At 39.0% G+C, this 22,438-nt stretch overlaps 1 protein-coding gene across 1 annotated transcript in view; it reads right to left on the reverse strand.

Moving 5' to 3' along the window:
* Positions 1-527: 527 nt before the first annotated feature.
* The window catches only part of TRPC3 (transient receptor potential cation channel subfamily C member 3), a 62,902-nt gene continuing 40,991 nt past the window's right edge, over positions 528-22,438 (reverse strand). The window contains exons 6-12 of the mRNA XM_074950818.1: positions 22,166-22,399; positions 18,757-19,021; positions 17,960-18,155; positions 12,907-13,116; positions 10,899-10,982; positions 6,839-6,914; positions 528-1,828 (exon numbers count right to left, since the gene is read on the reverse strand). Coding sequence (XP_074806919.1) covers positions 1,686-1,828; positions 6,839-6,914; positions 10,899-10,982; positions 12,907-13,116; positions 17,960-18,155; positions 18,757-19,021; positions 22,166-22,399 — 1,208 coding nt within the window. The 3' untranslated portion in view covers positions 528-1,685. The remainder of the gene's footprint in view (positions 1,829-6,838; positions 6,915-10,898; positions 10,983-12,906; positions 13,117-17,959; positions 18,156-18,756; positions 19,022-22,165; positions 22,400-22,438) is intronic.

The following is a 22,438-nucleotide window of genomic DNA, read 5'->3' on the forward strand; positions in this document are numbered from 1 at the left end:
TAGAGAAGCAAAAGGCCCATCCTTGACAGATGGGTAATCCCCTTGCCAAAAATTTCAAGACTCTCTCCAAAGCAAGGAGGTGCTAGGACTTCTCAGTGAAACAGTTAGAATTTTTTTAGATAATTTTGTCTCAGAAATGGCTTACTTTTTGCTGAAGTTTCCCCAAAAGGTTCAATCTAAGGTGCACACACATCTGGAATGGAAAATTCCAGCTTGAACATTATAGGTTTGCCAAAGCTTTAAGCAACTGAAAAATCTTATAATGGAAAATGTTAGGTAATGTTAGCTATAGGTGTTGCTACCAATACTGCCTAAATCAGCCTTTTACTGCCTGTGACTGATTGTTGTAAAAAGTCTCTGTGTATACCACTGTACGCTTCAAAATCTGGTGCTGAACAACTGGGGCAAGTTAGAGTCTGTAAAGTATGAATATTTTATTTAACAAGTAAGCATCAGAGGCATCATTTAGAATAGTGTAACAAAATACCAGCCCTGCACAGAATCTGAATTTTAAAAAAATCATCTCTACCACAAGAAAGTATAACTTTTGACTGAGTTCACTTTACCTTCAAAAGTTTTTTTTAAAGGGTTTCTAGTCCCTACTGTTGAAAGCAAACATTATGCTGCATTAAGAAACAAATGTATATGTATGTTAAACAGTGCTCCTAAAAACAGCAATTCTCCAACAAAAAAACTTCAAAAACAGACTCCAATGAGAAACTGCAGAATTGGAATTAATTTGCAAACTGGACACCATTAAATTAAGCTTGAATAAAGACTGGGAGTGGATGGGTCATTACACATAGTAAAAACTATTTCCCCATGCTAATTTTTCCCTTACTGGTACTCACACCTTCTTGTCAGCTGTTTGAAATAGGCCATCCTGATTATCACTACAAAAGTTTTTTTTTCTCCTGCTGATAATAGCCCACCTTAATTGATTAGTCTTGTTACAGTTAGTATGGCAACACCCATTTTTTCATGTTCTCTGTGTATATATATCTTCCCACTGTATTTTCCACTGCATGTATCCGATGAAGTGGGTTTTAGCCCACGAAAGCTTATGCCCAAATAAATTCGTTAGTCTCTAAGGTGCCACAAGTACTCCTCATTTTTGTAGTGCTCCTAAAGTTATAGTCACGCTTTGATATTCATTGTTAAACCTTCAGGTACCCATTCTGTGAGTTTTTTGGTCGTATTTCTTATTAGAATAATTGAAAAAACATAAATATTTCAAATAATACTTAACTGAGACCCAATTGACTGCTCCTTATTTATTACATTCTACAGAATCCTGTTCACACCAGTTCCTGCAGGGGACAGGGTCCTTTGCAGTGCCTTTGTGTGTGTGTGTGTGCAAATTGTTTAGTGCAAAGAGTCTTTGAAGTTTGTTCATAAAACAGTCAAAATATCAGCAATGCAAGATTTTTTCACTTTCAGTTGTACTTTCTTATTAAATGCAAAAACTGGTATGAGAGTTCTTACTTTTCAGTACACTTAAATGAACAGAGCATTTTTTGCGTGATGAGTTAATAAAATTTCCTGACTAAATTTAAAGAAAGCTGTACATAAAGTTATTTAGTGCTAAAAATCTACAATATATTTTTCAAGTATAAGATACTCTGAAATATTATTGCCAATATTTGTGCTGAAGAAACTGCCAGGAATCCCAGTAATTCATTGAATCATTCACATCTTGACATATGGGGGTTGAGTTTCTCACTGAGTTTATGTATTAGAATTGCTAACTCTTCTGTTGCTTGGGACTTATCTTCCAAAAGTTCATAGCGAAGACTGGAGATATCTTGTTTGATTTCCTTTAATTCACCTGTATGAATTGTTGAAAGAAATACTTTAGTATTGTTTATTAAATATTAAATAAAGTTTTAAGTCACAACAATGCATATTTTAGAATTATGTCCAACCAAAACATTCATCAGAATACCATATGTCTTTCCCTGACCCAATAAACTAACTGTACTTCACCTGTATATAGTACATCTGTTTTTATATATGTTAACAAATTAATCATAACATCATTGTGAGACTGGTAAATATTATCCTTATTTTATAGAGAAGAAGAATGGATATTTTTAAATGAGTTGCTTAGGTCACACAGAAAAAGAGTGTGGCAAAGCTGGTAATAAGAACACACACATCCTTAGAAAGCAGAAAAAAATCAACCTATTTTAAGGGATGTCAGACTTTGACAAGTATAAACATGGCACTTAAAATCTTCCTGGTCAAAACACAAATATCAATACCAGGTTGGTGACAAGCAACAGCGATCTTTATTTCAGGACTTCAAGCGCAGAACCTTTTTTGAATATTCAAAGTATTCTTCCCACAAACTATGAATGCTGTCAATTTTTATGCAGTACCCTAGGCAGGAAATTGTTTGCCATGTGTGAAGTATGTAGAACTGATCAATGAAATTATTTTTAATTGTTCACTTTATTAATATAACTTCATAAGCAAAGTTTTATGAATGAAACAACATTCATTCATAAAACTGGTTACCCCAATAACTGGCTAATTGAAAAAAGAAAAGGAGTCCTTTTGGCACCTTAGAGACAACAAATTTATTTGAGCATAAGCTTTCGTGAGCTACAGCTCCGATGAAGTGAGCTGTAGCTCACGAAAGCTTATGCTCTAATAAATTTGTTAGTCTCTAAGGTGCCACAAGTACTCCTGTTCTTTCTGAAACCTGGCTAATTGAGTTTCACTTTCAATCCAATTGCTGCTTAAATCGCTGAAACTTACACTGTTTCAACATTGTAACTTCTGCTCACTGTTTGTCAGTCATTATACTTGTCTATATTGTAACTTCTGTTCACTGTTTGCCATTCCTTACACTTGTCCATATTGTAACTCAAACTCCATTTTAAATTGTCCCAAACTCCATTTTAAAATGCTCACTCCATTTTGTAAAAGCTTGCTGCAACCTTCATATTTGCAAAACCCTGCTGTAATCTTACTAGTTTAGTTTAGATGTGTGAATGAGGTATGTATGGATGATGGAATCAACCTCCAGCCCCAGCCTGTCCTGATGAAATAAAGTGTAAACACCCAAGGGCTGAAGATGCAGACAACAGCCCTGACAAAGTAAGAGGAGTCCACCCTCAAAAGAAAAGAACAAAAGTACAATTGAAGAAACATCAAAGTCAGGTCCTAGGCTGAAAGTCATGTCTGCAATTGACGAGTGATCAATCACACCAAACCTAGAGGCAGCGTGACACTGCTAGATCTATAGGGGGGAGGGATAGCTCAGTGGTTTGAGCATTGGCCTGCTAAACCCAAGGTTGTGAGTTCAATCCTTGAGGGGGCCATTTAGGGATCTGGGGCAAAAATTGGGGATTGGTCCTGCTTCGAGCAGGGGGTTGGACTAGATGACCTCCTGAGGTCCCTTCCAACCCTGATATTCTATGATCCTATGACTCTTGATTCAAACTTGATTCAAAGCCTACAAAAAGGATGGGTGAGATGGAAGACTTCGAAGGGTAACATTCTGTTGCCAACATGGAAGGGCATCGGTGCATGCCCAACAGAGACCCAGTTCTTCCTTGTGCCTGGCTTTCCTGACCAGTTAGCCGTCACAAGCCACGAACTCAAGCTACATTCAGGACTGGTAACTATACAGCAGCTGCAGAACCTCTGTGTGTGTATGAACGAAAGTGTGAATGAATGTGAAACTGAATGAAATGTTATAGCTATAACTGACTGCCTACTACGATTCTTTCTGTATTCACAATAAATGTGACATTTTGTCTTAATAAGATCCTCCTGGTTTTTATTTTATTGGTATAACAAGTACAGAGCACAAAATAAGACCTTTACTGTTCTCTTAAAGTGAAATCCTTAGGCTCATATATTTGAAAAAATAATACTTAGCAATCATAAAGGATTCTCCCACAGTGTATAGCACCTTACATTCAATATGTTTTGAAAACCGTATTTAATCTTCACAATACCACTGTGAGATAAGTATGATGCAGGGTACATATGATCTCTTTTACTGCTGAAAAATCTGAGGTTCAGAGAGGTCAGCTGACTTGCTCAAGGTCACCAAGGAGAAGCAGTGAAAGATCAGAATTGAGGTCTTCTGACTCAGTGTTGTGCTCTTACTGCTTGACGGTACTGCTAACCTGAAATCCAAGTGCAACTACAAGGGACAAAACCCTTCAAAAGACTTGTACTTTGTCAAGCATTTTGGTGACAGAACAGTTGATACCATCATCTCTATCCTGCTTTGCAAAAGATGTATGTGTAAGTTAAAAATACCAAAACCAGAACATAAAGTTTCAAGTTTTTCTGGTACAGTTAAATACTTCTGGGCTTCTGGCCAAAAATGCCAAATTGAACTCTATGCTGTACTCTTCTTTTTTGTACAACCCTTGGCATCATCTAGAAACTCAGCATCCCTGGGATTTGTGTGTCACGTACACTTTCCTTTTTCTATTCTATTCTTAGTCAGAAATGAGTTTAGTACTAATAACACAGATTTCAGAGTGGACAGTTTAGTTACTACAGCCGAACAGTTCTCTTGATTTTGTTTTCTTTTCATTCATATTTTACTGGTTTTCAAATGTACAGAAATTTCTAGTTTACAGTGCATAAAATAAGATTAAGGTATATATTATAATTTAATTTCTTTTCAAGCCTAGATTCATGTTTCAATCAGCTTGACAGTTTTTTGTGGCTGTCACTATTTTGCCAATGCCACAGCACTCAGGAAATGATTCACAGGTTATGGGAGTGAAAAATAAGTTTAGTTAACTTCCGATAGTTTAGAATATGTTTTTATTTACATTTAAGCATATTTAGTATGATAGCAAGGCTTTCGGTGTATAAAGCATCAATTTTTTTCAGAAAGCTATTGCTTAATATTAAAAATACAGTGGCAAACTGCTCTGAAAGAAGGGCCCATTCCGATCAGGCATGGATAGTCCAGTTGATTTCACTAGAATAAATCAAGACTCTAAACCCTATACCTGGCAGAGTTTGCATGAATTAGCCCTAACTGTAGAGATGGGATTGATAGTGACAGTAATTAAATAAGATCCATTTTAAATCTAGACATGAGACCATGAGTACTATCATCAACCAGGGCTAACTAATAAATTTAGCATGCAGGATGTTTGTTTTCAAGGATATTTTTCAATATCTTTCTTAAAAGATTTTAATTATTACAGTTTGGCAGTAAAAAAGAACTGCCTTTTTCTTCACACCAACGTTTAGGCAATATTCTGAGTGATATTTTTGTCACATGAATGGTTTTGATAGACCTATGTTTGAAGACGTATTGCTGAGCAGTGCAATGCATGTGTGATTTAATATAGACCTCTCTGGCCACTCCGTAACAGATTTAAAGGTGGCAATTTTGCAACAGAAAAGCTTCAAAAACAGACTCCAACGAGAAACTACGGAGCTTGAATTAATATGCAAACTAGATACCATTAACTTGGGTTTGAATAGAGACTCGGAGTGGCTGGGTCATTACACATATTGAATCTATTTCCCCATGTTAAGTATCCTCACACCTTCTTGTCAACTGTCTAAATGGGCCATCTTGATTATCACTACAAAAGTTTTTTTCTCCTGCTGATAATAGCTCATCTTAATTAATTAGCCTCTTACTCCACTTTTTCATGTTCACTGTATGTATATATATTTTCTTACTATATGTTCCATTCTATGCATCCAATGAAGTGGGCTGTAGCCCACAAAAGCTTATGCTGTAATAAATTTGTTAGTCTCTAAGATGCCACAAGTACTCCTGTTCTTTTTATAGACCTATATGATTCCCCTCACTGTGTAGCGTGAATGAGTGCAAAACCATGGAAATCCTGCAGAAACTGGGGTGAGAGGGCCATACGGAGGGAAGAAAGCTATGCAGTGCATACTTCTCCATCATACAAACTGCCTGCAGCCTTTGCTTCTACAGGGCTCTGTCAGGGCCATCTGGTGAGGGGAGGAGTCAGGGTAACAGCTGCTATGCAGCGTGTTTGCCTCTCAAGTAACCAATGACGTATTTTGCATCATAAATTCTTTTTTCTTTGAGTGTAACTAACTTCCTGCTTCCATGTCTGCTTCTCCTTGCAGAGAGTTATGGGGTATGTAGTGACTGACTGACAGGCCAAAGCCACTATTGTAAGTTAGAGAGCCATGTTGCCTTGGCTGAAATAGAACTAGGGTCAGAAAAGCTTTCTGAAGCCGACTAAGATTCTTTAAGGGCTGTCCTACCATTTCTCATAGGACTCTGGCCCACACCAGGAACTGTGGCCATTGCCCCTTTCTTTTCCCATCATACAGCTACCACATAGCCATCTTCAATGTAGATTGGTAGTTCTCCCAGGGCCATGGAATTTTACAGGAGAATGTTCCCTCTTCCAGTTCCCTCTTCGAGTTTTATGGAAGAAGGGGAACAAATGGTTCACAGTGTAATACAATACATTGTGTGTTCAGTTGAAATGAAATTAAGAGGAAGGAGGTACTAGACTGGGACATAGGATATCTGAGTTCAATTCATGGCTCCATCACCTATTTCCTGTGAGATTTTGGGCAAGTTACTTAATCTCTCTGTCCTTCAGTTCCCCAGTCTAGAAAATAGGGATACTACATCCTTTCTCCCATGATTTGTCTGTCTTGACTATTACACTGCAAGTTTTTTGTGGCAAAGACTGTCTCTTGCTATGTATTTGTGCTAAGTTCATCTAGTAGAATGAGATCCTGATCTCAGCTGGGGTTTCTAGGTGTTACTGTAGTGCAAATAAATAATAATACTATAATCCTGCAGAAAAACAATATCTGTTAATGCTGTGTTTACAGTGGCTCTCACCTTCATTCACTTCATCGTTTTCTTTGTCCACTTGTGCTTTCAGAACATAACGTTTTATAAGCCTTTTCATGATTTGCTGTTGGATAAAAAATACATAGTTAAGCATTTAGACAGCCCATGTTCTTTCACTTAAACGTCTCACATGCCTGTAAGTGAAATGTCTCACAGCCAAGAAGTCAGCACTTTCTTCATCTTTGCTTTTATTGGTGGGTTAAGTAGACCCAGACATTAAAGTATGATCCCTTCCTTGTCTACATTCCTCTTATATGCAGCCCAGGCCAGCAGGAGGTCTTAACTGGAGTGGTACAAAAGTGCTAACAATATTTTCATAACATTATTGTCCCTTCATTCCAAGCAATTTCACACTCCTGAAATTTTGCTTCTCCATAAAATTCTACAAAATAGCTATTGTTTATATCTAAAACGTACCAGTCCTCAGCTGATTTTGCTACAAAGCCACATTCACTTGAAAATGGGTCAGTTTTTACTGGAAAAAAATAGCAAAATTTGGCAATGTTTGAGAAAATATGACTACTCTTCACACTTGTAACAAAATATCCAAACCTTCAAATTTAAAAATATTTCCATTACATTATAAATATTGTGCAGACTTCTAGTTCTAACTTCCCTATGTCAGGGACTCAGTATGGTAGGTTAACTGTAGGATTTTCACTCACATCTTCCTTCTCAGTAGATTTTCCCCGATCCCTTACTTTCTAAGGTCTCATTCTACTTCCTTGTGCTTTGGCAGGAGCTGTGTCACTGTATACATGCTATGATTTAGAGCAGTGCTTCTCAAGCTATCTGATGTGGGGGACCGTAAATTTTTTTTTCCAATGTGCGCATAGACCGGCAGCCGACGGCTCGCGGACCGACTTTGAGTAGCACTGATTTAGAGGACTTGCTACCTTCTCTGAGGCTATAATAAAGCACCTCTTTACTGACCAGAATGCACCATACAGTATAAGGTTAAATGGAGTGTTGAGAGATGATTTATAAAATCAAACTGGCTATTGTACAAGGCATTAATGCTATAGAAAATTCCCTGTAAATACAGCCTGAAAATACAATACCCAAAATGCACATTCATCTGGTTATTTCATTTTCATCTTATGGTTCAATCAGTGTCCCTTACTCAGGCTTAGGAGCCAATGAGAGAGTTGCCTGAAAAGAACTGCAGGACTTAGTAATAATGACTTCAGCATAGAACATTTCCTGGGGATTAATGACTAGCTGGCATTTGTATTTATATGAACTTCAGGCCATCAATCCCTTCCAGCCAGGCATTAATACCCAGGAAATGCCTAGTTACCTCCATTGTTATTGCTTAAGATTTAAAATGATGGATCCCCATGCAAAGCCTAAGTAATAGGCCTTATACAAGAGACACATCTACACAGTCATCAAGGATGGAATCGGCCCTGAATACCAGCACAGCTCCTCTACAGCCCTTTCCCCATGCAGTGATTTTGACTGGTGAAACAACCCAAAATGGATTCAATTGCGACCCCTCCCACTTTGTTCCAACTCCCTTGATATAGCTGTGGAGAACTGTTCTGTTTTTCACTGTACACAGGGTATGGAATTATCCTGTGCAGCCTCTCTGTAGTCGGCTTCCTGCTTCAGCAGAACTGTGGTGGTTTTACTGTGTTTGGAGCCCTCTGTACCTAAACAGGGGAGAAGGTTTTGCCCCTAAATATGTTCCCTCACCCAAAATGATGAGAGCTTCAGGTCAGTGCTGTGAACCCCTTTCAGCACAAGGCATGAGCATCCTTGGTATCCTTCAGTACCTCGTGAGATACTCAGGTATCTCATGAGGTACTGAACTCTGATAAGCCACCAACCCCATCCTAAGCACTTTATGTGTGCCTACAGGTCAGCTCTAGATCAAGAGTAAAAAGTATCTGGACATAGGGGCAATCTTTTAAATTGACATATATGCTTGGATTAATCTACGGGGATTGCTGTTTGAAATTAACTAGCCATAAATTTTTCACTGTGATTGATCTTGACAAGCCTGAATATAGAGAGTGTTGTGACCTTCCTTTAGGATTTGTTTCTTTAGTTTAATGTATGTACCAAATGGGCAAAAACTTCAAACACAACTATTTTAAAAAAATGTTTAAATCCACTGAAGTCAGATCATTCAGAATTAGGACTGATCATCCTGTTTACCAATCCATCCCTTTAACTCATATATGATTGTGCATGGGAAAAGGTTAGAGTTGCAATAGCCCCTAAGTTTTCAGCCTTACCTCTCAATTGTAGGGGTTCAATTCCACCCCTTCACAGTAATTTTTTTTGGAGCTGAAGTCACTTTATCATTATCTATGGCAGGGGTTCCCAGACATTTTCATTGTGTGAGTCACAATTTAACAGGAAGATTGTCTTGGGGTCACCCTCCTGCCCACTCAGATCAAGTGGACCACCACTCCTCACATGCACATGGCATTAGCCATCTCCTCTCCCCTTCATGATTGCATAACATGCCTGTGACAACTACAGCAATTGCTTACAGGGATAAGTAATATTACAGAAAGCATTTAATGAATTTTTATCTGCTTTTATTTCAGTTTGGCAGCTGGAAACAAGAAAAAAAAAAGTCATCTCAATATGACTAGCTAGCAAATGTTTCCAAAAACCACCAGGGATTTATGGACCACAGTGTGGGAACTAAAGCTGGCTGGAAACTGGAATTCCAAATTGGTGATAAATTCTGAAATTTAAAGCAAGCTTTTGTTTTAAAATGGAACAAAACACAAAGTTTCAAAATTTCCTGCAGAACAGGAAATCCAAAATTTCATTTAGAACGTCAAAATGACATTTTGATTAGACATTTTTTAAATGTTTCCATGGCTCATTGAGCTCCTCACAATCCTGCCAGCCCACCAAATAATAAATAACTTTTAGTTATTATTTATTTTTTTAGCACCTTGCTGTCTGTCAGTATCACTCAGTGAGGAAATGTGCTCCACTCTGCTTTTCTACCCTCTGTTTCTCTTCCTTCCTTATTCTCTGTTCTCATTTTCTCTCTCTCTCTGTCTTTGTGAGTCTCCTGTCCTCCGTGCATTTCCTTCCCTGAAGAAACTCTCAGTTCCTGCTTTCCTGTGGGATTCACTCCCACTCCCTTCTCCATTCTATAAACCAAAATGATCAGCAATGAAATAGTTAATGTTAACATTGACATGTCATCATTGGGCTTCAGAGCTGACACTGAAACAGGGGAGTTTACACCTCTACATTATTATGTAAAGCTGATGGCAGCCTCAGGAAGACAGCACTCTATCAGCTATACTTGGTTCACATTTGGAAGCTCATCTTTGCAACCATGAGGGCTCTGCACAGTCTAAGTATGTCCTTTGACATAAATGTTTTAAGGAGGCAGGATCTGGCCGTTGGGCATATTTTGGACACCCCTACTGCAAGGGCTCCTTTTATGCACTCCTGTTGTTGCCCTGCTCATATCTGAGGCTATGCAAGTTTATTTACTGATATATAGCCTTACCTAACCACTACAGATTAGTGCCCCTTTCACAGGATCTGCTTAGTGTGCAAAAGATTCTCCAGTAGGGTCCAGAGCACAAATATTCTTCCCTTTCTGAGCTGGATCGAATAGTCTCTGACAGGCTCCCCATCCTAGCAGAAGGACCCACCCTGTCCCCCACTTCTCTCTTCCCCGCCATCTCCAGGACATTCAAGCATCTCACAGAACATGTAATCAGAAAGAACCTCTAAAGAAAGGAAGAGAAGAGAATATCAACCCACTGCTCTCGGATCTTTCCCCAGAAATTTGCTTCTGTCATTTGCTGCACAGGTTGTCAAAATGGCCAGATCAAGGAAAGGCCTGTTGGAGAACTAGTTTTAAATGTTTCAAGTGATGGGGCTTGAAAAACAAGATACAAGTACTTTGCGCACACAGTAGCAGCAACAATATGCTTCTCTGATTGCCGAGAGAATCCTTTTTCGTCTTGGGAAGACTCAGTATATTTGAAGCACAGAATTCTGTTAGTATCCTCACATTATCACATTGCTCTAAACTAGAGCCCACTGAATTCCTTACCTGATAGCGTGTTGGCTGATTGAGAATGCTGTTAAAACTGTGCGATTCGAAAACCCTTGAGTTAGACTGAGTGACAAGGTTTAACTAGGAAACAATAAAGCCAAATTAGAACATAGTCTATGGAATTCACAGGTACTATAACCCAGCTTCATCTTTTTTCCATATGACATAACAGAGGAATATGGCAATAGCGCATCATTTCAGAATATTGTTTTCAGAAAACATTGAAAATAATTTGGGCCCAAACTCAGCAAAGTACCTAAGCATGAGTTTAATTTCAAGTATGTGCTTAAGGCCATCCCTATTCAGCTTCAAAAATGTGCCCAAGTCTCATTAAAGTCAAAGCATGGACTTATGTGTTTTGCTGAATCATGGCCTTGAGGAATAATAATAATAATATATTTGAAAAACAGTTCACCATCAAGTTCTTAGTGCAGCAATAAACTATTGTAATAGCCATCAGAGTCCAAATACTTAGAGTTTTATAGCTCTGGAGTAGAAAGAGAAGGGAGAAAGGGCTGTGAAAAGACGGTCTTGTCACTAAACCATAAGGTTGGGGATTAGAAGATCTGAGGCCTCATTTACAGCAGTGGGAATTAGGAGTTACAGCGTGAAAAACTTGTGGAAGTGTGAGGAAAATCAGCCTCTTGGGATCTATTACTGGCTCTGCCATGAACTTCTTGTGTGACCATTTAAAGTCATTTAAAAATGACCACTAAAAAATATAGATACAGATAGATACATACACTCTCTATTTCATTTCTCTGTGATGTATAAAGAAAGCCTGAGTGGTTTTATCATAACAGAAACAATTCTGCTTAATTTTTTTTTTTACATTATACGTTCAGGTTTTACCTATCTTGAAAGACTTTCTGGAGACCGGAGTACTAGTGAAATGAGGACATTACAAGAGACCACAGAGTGAAAGCCCAGAAATTAGGAGGGGAAAGGTTTTTTAGCTAAACTGTTTCAAACTACTTTGGGGATATGTGTGGGGTTTTATTTGTTTATTTATTTATACACACATTTAACTCCAGTGCCCAAATAATATAAAGGTAAAGAAATGTCTTTGTTAAAGATTCAACACTCCTGACAGTTCATAACAAACAGAAGTTTTAGGATGTCCTTCAGCAAAAAGCAAAGACCAGACTTGCCATTTCCAATATTTTATAAAGTAAAAAGCAACCAAAATAGATGACTTTTTTTGAAAAAAAAAAAAGCTTTCAATCCTTCTATATATATGGTAAACCATCAAAAAAGGCCATGATCCTAATTCATAAAAAAAATCCTTTGAAGGTCACTTTTAACCTCTCTGTGCCCCGGTGCAAAATGGGAACAATAGTTATCTACCTCACAGGAGTGTTGCAAGACTGAATTTATTACTATTTGTGAAGAACATTCAGATGCTATGAGTACGGGATAATTGTGCCTTTGTTAGGGAAGTGCTAGATATTATTATACCACAAAGGCACAATTATCCCGCATCCCTGTCAGAAACATAGCTTTTGGCAGTGAAGAAGTTTGGGAAATGGTGTTCTGTATAGCTGGCTAAACTTGCCCCTTCACCTATTCTGGTGATGAAAGGAAAAGTTAGCTTTCCAGATCCTCTAGTCTTTTACCCTTAAAATACATGAAAGTGCACCAGTGGCATCTTTCTGGATAAGGCTGAAGACTTCTTTGTTTATTATTTAGGGCATTTCTTGTGGGATTTATTTTTGTTGTTTGGTAGTTGGCTAGGATTGATGTTTTTGTTGGGTTATTTATGCTTGCAATTATATTTGGTAAAGGGACCTTGCTGCCCTGCAAAAATGTATCATTTTACTTTGCTTTAGTGCTGTGCTTAAAAGGCATCTGGTTACAGCACTTTAAAAATAAAATGCTTGATTAATTATGGTACTATCCTTCACAAGTACAAACTATCCCCTAAGATTTAAAGGAAATCTTAGCAAAGAGCTAGGAGGCAAACAAACACATTTATCCAATGCAATGAAAATTTTTTAAGACCTACCCTAGATTTGGAGTTACTCATCCCTCTTTCAGTATCTTTCTGCAGCCTTCTCCTCCTGCACTTAGCAAAGCTGATCATCCTCATGATGAAATAGAAAAAAGACTTGGGGCTTGGTACAAGACTGAATGGTGGAGGTAACGTTTTTCCATCATCGAAGTAAGATAACCAGAGCTTAGAGCGAGCAAACTTCCACTCCACATCACTGTCATCCTGCATTAGAAACAAAAAGACATGTCTACTTTGTTTTACTTAACTTTAGGTTTCATATAATTCAAGACTCTTTCAAAAGGAGTTTACCTTAAATAACTTCTCTTTTTGTTTTATACAGAAATGTGATGAACTTGTTAGGGTGACTGATTCCCAGTAGTTCAACTGAAATGCAGCTGCGTTATCAAGTCTATTTTAACTTAATTCCTGCTGTGTCTGTTTACATGGGCTCTTTTTGGTCATAGTTAGTTGAAGCATGCAAACAGTTTTAAAAAGTGTTATATCTGCAATGAGTGAAAACTGAACTATTAAGGTCCTGCTATTAAAAGAGAAAGTTATTTAATAAAAGCAAGTATCTTCTTCCTTAAATTTAATGCTGAAATGTGGTGCCGTGCAAGCGAGGAAATAATAGTGTTGCCTTTTGGGCAGGCATAGGGTGAGCAGTTAACGTGCAAGCCTTTCCACACAGCCTTGCCTATGAACATTAATTCTGACCTGCTTTTGATGGGTAATCCAGTATCAGTTCTTTTATTGGCATCCATGGGAAGGAATAAGCAGACAGGTTTTGTGCCCAGACTGGTAAAATCTCATGGTAGTTTTGCAAGCCTGACCTAACTGAAATTTGAAGACTTTCTCCAAAGATAAAAAATAGTTTATTTGTTTCCAGATTAAATTTAATCCTAAGGAATATAAAGTATTTTCAACATGTATTGGAAATGCACATGCAAAACATGTTTTGATTTTTCTCCTTTGATTTTAAATTTTTAAGTCAATTTATTACTCATCAAAAAATGCCAAAATTACAGCCCTGGATACTGCAGCCCTGCATTTACCCACAGAATAGGTACAGAAGAGGGCAAGTTTTCCCATTATATCCTGCCAAGGTGAACTGTAGGGACCTCTAAACTAGTTGTGATGGCATAGTTCGGTCCCCATGGCAGTACATTTGGCCTGTCTGCTGAGATTGCCAGCCAGAGTGTCATTGCCAGTCATGACAGTGGTTTGCATAATTTGGGCTCTTGTCTAGAAAGGGTTGACTGAGATCATCAATTCCATTAAATATAGGTCACTCAACAGCCAGCAGTTGCTAACACCTCTCTGATCTGGGCCATATATATGTGAGTAGAGAGCAGAGAATAGATCCTAAAGTTTGTGATGTTTCAATCACGTTTTGTACAGAGTAAATCATCTTAGAATTTCCCAAGAAAATGATTTGCATGTAATTTTTATGTACTTTCTGATATCACAAAAGCAAGCTGAAATTCTGCTAAAACTGTTTTTGTAAGGCCACAGATTGATTGGCATCATAAATATACTTTTGTCTTTGTAAGCAATCTGGATTTGACTTTTAAAACCAATAGTCTTCACCAGTTTGGGTGTATCTTTCTTTCCTTCCTTTTATTGCACAGTATTTGAATGGTAAGCACCTAAATTGAATTAATTAAATTCTGAAATGAAGTTATTGCTGTCCCAGTGAACCCCAAATAAAGCACCTCTCTTACAGATGAAATAGCTATTCATAATTTTGAGAACTCATCCTAAACTGCAGGCATTAAAAATCTCCCACTCTGCAGGTGTGCGTGAGTGCAGCCATGAAGTTTTCAGGGCACATGGCAATGTGAAGCTAAGATTAGAATCAAGTTTTAAATATTGTACTGAAAGCAGAAAAAGGATGCTTACACTTCAGACTGAATAATTAAGCTTGAAACAGCTGTTAAATGTGATTTAGTCATCAGAACACTCTCACACAAAAATCTTTGCTTATGTCATGCACTAGCACAGTGCGTAAACTTAAGAAAGTGTATGTATTAATGAAGCTGAAGTATCTAACACATCTATGTTTAGTTAAAAGGTTTGGGGAAAATGGACTAGCGAGCCAATTATCTTTATGGACTACAGTAAAACCCATTTAACCAGCAATGAGGGCCTGTCCACCCAGTAAAATGTACTGTGTTCAGGAAAAGGTGTTATGAAATGTTTAAAAAGTAAGAATTAGGGAATCAACTAGCCATGTGCTAAAATTGTCTGCTCAATAGCTTTGCTGTCTATTGTATCCCATCCTTCATTTGAAAGTTTGTTTAAGTTGTAAGTTTTTTGGGACAGACCATTACTGATTGTACAGTGCTTACCATACTCTCATGTCTGTATAAAGGCAATGAGCTATACTATCTGTCCAGATCCTGGGAGGTCCCAAACAGCTTGGCTGATTTGCCAGGGAGAGCCAAACCCTCAACCCAGTTTTTCTGCCATGTCTTCAGGGCAGAGAACCAGATTGGCAGGTATTAAATGGCTGTAGAACAAATGCAGTAGGGGATCATTAAGCTACAGTACTCAGCTGCCAACCATAGAAAGAAGGAATAGGGGGATTCTGATTGGAATTGCATTCACATTTGCATTGTCACTGGAACTGCTTCCATCCAGAAAAGGGTTGAAATTTGATTTTGTTTGAATTCTTGTTTGGACTCTGGGTTTTTACTGGGCTATATCATTGTGTAGAAATATGTTTATAACACAATTTGATTCTATTTACAGATTTAAACTACATGGTGACATGGTAAAGCACAACTGTCTAGACAGGCCCGTAAACATGGTTCTGGCTACCAAATTCCTGTCTGTGTGCACCAGACCAAACTGTTTTGAAAAAAAAAAAAAAAAGGTGTGGCCTTTCAATGCTGGTAACCAAACCCAGATTGGAAAAAAAAAAGTTTAAACCATGTTTTTCACAGATGGTTCAAAATACTGTTTAAATAAGGTGTAAATGAGTTGTTATCACTCTAACTTCTACTTTGTAATATTTTCTAGATTGTTTCTCTATAAAGTTGTTCATAGAATCATAGAATATCAGGGTTGGAAGGGACTTCAGGAGGTCATCTAGTCCAACCTCCTGCTCAAAGCAGGACCAATCCCCAACTAAATCATCCCAGCCAGGGCTTTGTCAAGCCTGACCTTAAAAACCTCTAAGGAAGGAGATTCCACCACCTCCCTAGGTAACGCATTCCAGTGCTTCACCACCCTCCTAGTGAACAAGTTTTTCCTAATATCCAACCTAAACCTCCCCCACTGCAACTTGAGACCATTGCTCCTTGTTCTGTCATCTGCTACCACTGAGAACAGTCTAGCTCCATGCTCTTTGGAACCCCCTTTCAGGTAGTTGAAAGCAGCTATCAAATCCCCTCTCATTCTTCTCTTCTGCAGACTAAATAATCCCAGTTCCCTCAGCTTCTCCTCATAAGTCATGTGCTCCAGCCCCCTAATCATTTTTGTTGCCCTCCGCTGGACTCTTTCCAATTTTTCCACATCCTTCTTGTAATGTGGGGCCCAAAACTGGACACAGTACTCCAGATGAGGCCTCACCAATGCTGAATAGAGGGGAATGATCACGTCCCTCGATCTGCTGGTAATGCTCCTACTTATACAGCCCAAAATGCCGTTAGCCTTCTTGGCAACAAGGGCACACTGTTGACTCATATCCAGCTTCTCGTCCACTGTAACCCCTAGGTCCTTTTCTGCAGAACTGCTGCCTAGCCACTCAGTCCCTAGTCTGTAGCAGTGCGTGGGATTCTTCCATCCTAAGTGGAGGGTTCTGCACTTGTCCTTGTTGAACCTCATCAGATTTCTTTTGGTCCAATCCTCTAATTTGTCTAGGGCCCTCTGTATCCTATCCCTACCCTCCAGCCTATCTATCACTTCTCCCAGTTAGTGTCATCTGCAATCTTGCTGAGGGTGCAAGCCACACCATCCTCCAGATCATTATTGAAGATATTGAACAAAACTGGCCCCAGGACTGATTCTTGGGGCACTCCGCTTGATACCGGTTGCCAACTAAACATGGAGCCATTGATCACTACGCGTTGAGCCCGATGATCTAGCCACCTTATAGTCCATTCATCCAGCCCATACTGCTTTAACTTGCTGGCAAGAATACTGTGGGAGACCGTATCAAAAGCTTTGCTAAAGTCAAGGAATAACATGTCCACTGCTTTCCCCTCATCCACAGAGCCAATTATCTAGTCAAAGAAGGCAAATAGGTTAGTCAGGCATGACTTGCCCTTGGTGAATCCATGCTGACTGTTCCTGATCACTTTCCTCTCCTCTAAGTGCTTCAGAATTGATTCCTTGAGGACCTGCTCCATGATTTTTCCAGGGACTGAGGTGAGGCTGATTGGCCTATAGTTCCCCAGATCCTCCTCCTTCCCTTTTTTAAAGATGGGCACTCCATTAGCCTTTTCCCAGTCATCTGGGACCTCCCCTGATCGCCATGAGTTTTCAGAGATAATGGCCAATGGCTCTGCAATCACATCCGCAGTGCATCCGGCCCCATGGACTTGTGCTCGTCCAGCTTTTCTAAATAGTCCTGAAACACTTCTTTCTCCATAGATGGCTGGTCACCTCCTCCCCATACTGTGCTGCCCAGTGCAGTAGTCTGGGAGCTGACCTTGTTCGTGAAGACAGAGGCAAAAAAAGCATTGAGTAAATTAGCTTTTTCCACATCCTCTGTCACTAGGTTGCCTCCCCCATTCAGTAAGGGGCCCACACTTTCCTTGACCTTCTTCTTGTTGCTAAGATACCTGAAGAAACCCTTCTTGTTACTCTTAACATCCCTTGCTAGCTGCAACTCCAAGTGCGATTTGGCCTTCCTGATTTCACTCCTGCATGCCTGAGCAATAGTTTTATACTCATGAAATAAGCCATTATCTCCTAGCACAGTGTTTTCTTGTGAGTTTCTTTAACTGGGGTAGTCCCTTTACTGATACTTATTTCCATCAGAATGTGCCCATTAAGAGGATTCTAGTGTCCTTTTAAAACATAACAAAAGGGAGAGATACCTTAGAGAGAGAGACCTTACCTCAATTTCTTGGTACGAACTGTTGATCATGGCAATCAGCATGTTGAGCAGAACTACGACCATTGTAACATTGTATATGCCATACAAAACATAGCCAATATTCTCTATGAATTTATGATCATATTTGAGGACAACTGAAGTTACTTCAGATAAACCAAATATTGACCAAAACAAGGTCTTGAAACTTTCTTCAACTCTGTATGAAAGAATCGAGAGGAATGTTACTAATTATATAAATAAATACACAGTTCTTATGACAACTGTAGTAAATAACCTCAAATTTCTGTCTGTGTTTTGGATTTTAAAGTTTTGTAAGGAATTTTAGTGTAGATGTTTAATCAAAACAACAAATACAAAAAATCTTTTTCACAGAATGTTTCGTTTCTTCCCATCTTGATTTGACTATACTGGGAGCAGAGGGCACTCAACACTTCACAAACTCAGGCTATGTCTACACAACAAAGATGATATCAGCACTGCTATGTCAGCATAGCTCTGCCAGCACAGTCACACCAGCATAGTCCTTAGAGCAGACACAGCCTACACCAACAGAGTGAGTTTCTCTGTCAATGTAAAAATGCCACCTCCCCAAATGACATTAGCTACATAGATGAAAGCACTCTTTGGTCGACATAGCTGCATCTCCACCGGGGGTTTCGTTGCCATAACTATGTTGGTCAGGGGTGGGGTTTTTTCACATATAGCTATGCTGATACAACATTTCAAACCTCAGGCCCCTAGCGGTTAATGACTAAAATTTTGTATTTCCTTTTGCTTCAACACAACTTCAGACTTACGTTGTAAAAGCAGAGTTTACTTTAGCTCCAAGGTAGTAGGAGTAGAGTATGAACATCCCAATCATAAATGCAAAAAATACCATAATAAAAAGGACCATAAACTTGAAAATGTCCTTTACAGTCCTTCCAAGGGAAATCTGCAAGGGCCCAAAGCTCTCATTTGCAGGCAGGATATATGCAATCCGAGAGAAGCTAAGCACAACAGCTATTGCATAGAGACCTTCAGATATTATCTGTGGATCAGATGGGAGCCATTTGTCTCTGGCTGGAAGACATGAAATAAAGGGGTAAATAATTGAGTTTCTTACTTATCACCACGTTTAGAAAAATATAGCTATAGATTGGGAATTGTCATGCACATATCTGTATCTAGTAAGGACAAACATTTGTGGAGTCTAGTAGTCGATGTTGCATTACAATTAGTTTTTAAGTTATAAGTGAAGAATTTGAAATGTGCGCTTTTTCAGTGGAAGTTATAATGTAAAGAGACATGAGGCTCTCTTCTAATTGTGTGTATTTACCTCTCTATTGGTAGTTAAGCATGAAAATTAATATGAGGATATACCCCACCACAGTATGAATTTTTTATATTACATATAACATTTATAGATTCTATAATAATTAAAATCACTACTAACATTTGCATGTTTCTGTACGGGATAAAATTTTCCCAAATAAAATTAAAACATAGTAGTATTCTTATATGCACCCTAATCTTTATTTCTCTTTTTTATTATTTAATTTGTTTAGGTATCTATAACAGCTATACAGGACCACTAATCATTATTCGGTCTTTCCTGAGTTTGGACTCTATGTCCCAGTCCATTTTTGTTTAACAACAATAATTATTTTTTATTTATATTGTATCAATGACTAAAGACCGCTGCTTTAATAAGATATAACCGCACATATGTTCTGTAAAAAAATTATTTTGTAGGTTAAAAATAATAAAATATCCATAAAAGAGTAACAATGACATCATAAATAAGGATAGTAAAATAAATATTTAATACAAAAACTTTTTTAGAGAAAAATTAACAGTGAATTATGTGGAAATAAATACAATATTAGCTTTTTTCCCCAGTAACATATGTTAATATCATGTCTATATCATGAAAGGTAGTGGGGTGTTTTTTGGTTGTTTGTTTTGTTTTTTAATTAAAGCAATGGAATGGCTAATAATTTATTAGGAGTTATGTGCATGATTGAATCAGCAGCAGTGTACGAAAACGGTGGGTGGGGGAGGTGTTTTGGTTTTTTTTATGGAAAGCCAGCAGTGTTGGCTGAGGAACAAATTTCGTTTATTGAGTGCAACAGGCTCTTTAGGTTTTTGTTACAATTTTCTCACCAAAAAAAACAAGAGAGAGGAGTCTCCCCCTTTCACCCATCAGCCCAGTTCAAATCCCCACTCTTCCTGATTCAGAGCAAGGATGTGAACTCCAGTCTCCCAGGTGAGGGCCCTAGCTACTGGGCTAAGGCAGCCTTGGAAGGATTAGCCAGGGTTGTCCCTGGGGGAGGTTCAGGGTCTGGGACAAATCAGCCATCAGCAGCTTGGGAGCCCCGCAATGCATTGGTGGCTGGGCTGGAACTGGTGTGGTGCTGGGCAGCCTGCTGCTGCTGGCAGTTGCCGGCACCAACTATGGGGCTATTGTTGGCCATAGCGCCATGGTGGCTCAGGGCTCTGGCTGGGGTGGGGGACTCGCTGCACAGAAACGTGGGCAGCCAAGCTGGGCGCTGTCTCCGCCAAGACTGTGGGTGTGGGGTGGCAGCTGGGACCCCGGGCATGCGGGGCAGCAGCCAGGAGCCCAGGGGTGCTGCAGCACCCTCCTCACCCCTAGTTTCCACACCTATGTCTTCCAGGACCGACCACGCCGGCCAATCGCACTGGCCCGTGGGGCCCCCCAAGAGGCAGGGCCAAGAGCAGTCGCCTCAATTTGCCTTACCAAGGGAGGGCTCTGGGATTAGATTGTTGTTGGTAAACACAGATGTCACCATACACATGCAAACGGACAAAAAATATTTCCATCAATAATAATCAAAATTAACAAATTGGCAAGAAAGAAAAATGCTTGAGAATTTAAAGTCAAAATCCAATAATTTAGACTTGTGAATTAGGCTTGTTACAAATGGACAAGTGAATGAGCAGTAAAAACAGATATGATATGTTGATTTAAAGATATTTACGTTGTATATTTTGACATCCGATGTTGACATCTTGTGTTTTAATGGTTTATAAAGCTTTAACTCTTTGAATTGCAACATCTACTGTCAATAAACATTTGTCTGACCCTCTCATAATTTCATGCAACTGTGAAATTTTAAATAGATCAAAGTCTAAAAAAATTCTAAAAAATAAACAGCAATATTATCCATCAAAATTATAAAACATAAAAACAAATACAAAAAATCAAATTTTGCCAAGCCTAGATATAGGATATTTTGGGGTGGGTTTCTCAATCTCGCCTGTTGAAGCTGTTCCTCCCTTATAAAATGCTTAAGCATTCATTGGACCAGAAAGAGAATGAGAATGACTCTCTAACCCAGTGGTTAACACACTCACCTGGAAGACCCAGATTCTAGTCCCTTCTCCAATTAATATTTAAGTATTTTATAGGAAGTGGAACAGCTTTGACAGGAGAGACTGGAGAAACCCACTCGAAAAAATACCCTATGCCCCAACACTCAGCTGGGAGACCTGGGTTCAAATCCCTCCTCTGTGTCAGGCAGACTGGGGGTTTTAACTTGTGCCTGACGTCCCACGTGAGTGCTCCAACCACTGGATATAAAAGAGGGTGGCGCTATATCCTCAGCTGTGTTTTGTGTGGGCCCAAACCAGAAGGCGGCCTCTAAGCAATCCTACCTGATCAGGCTCCACAGGAGAGATAGGTGAGGGAAAGCTTGGTCTGAGCATCCCACTAGGGCTTAGGCACTGAGCTGCTCAGTAGTGTTGGGACTTAGGCAGTTTTGTGCATGCCCACCAACAGAAATATAGGCACCTACAGGGTTAGCTGGCAGCTGAGCAGGGGGTTTTGAGGATCTAAATTTTGGACTTAGGCACCTAAAGTGGCAGTAAGGCACCTAAATCCCTTGTTGAATCTAGCCCTTGGGGTCAAATTCAGCTCTGGCATAAGCAACTGCATGGACTTCATGGTTATGCCCAGTTAAACCTGAGCTGAATTTAGCCCTATTTTGTTTAGTATTAGTATGTCAATACGTTATTTGTTAAACTGATGGTCACAACAAATACTGTTTAAAAAGCATAAAAAATAAAAACAAATGGTTAGAAACCTTAAGGTAAATATTGTGAAATCAAATAGTTGTAAAGGGTTTCTATGCCTAACAATCCTAACACTGTCCCTTTAAATGAGTGCCCACTAGTTTACTATTTGAAAGTAACATTCAAACTCACCATAAGTAAAATACTCTATTTCGGGTGGAAGTGTGACTACGGAGAGGTCACTCTCCTCAATGTAGTTGTCCACATATTGCTGTGCTTTGGTGGCCTGCAGAAATGCTAGGAGCCTGGCTGTGAAAGCAGCCATGAAAATGGACAACATCCCAAAATCCAGAACATTCCACAGCTGCAAAATATATTCCCTGGGTCCTTCTAGCCAGAGCTCTTTGCATTCTGACCACATCATACCTGCAACAAGAAAGGAATAGAGCCAGTTTAGTCACAACT

Source organism: Natator depressus, chromosome 4, assembly GCF_965152275.1.
Source record: "Natator depressus isolate rNatDep1 chromosome 4, rNatDep2.hap1, whole genome shotgun sequence".
Lineage (NCBI taxonomy): Eukaryota > Metazoa > Chordata > Testudines > Cheloniidae > Natator > Natator depressus.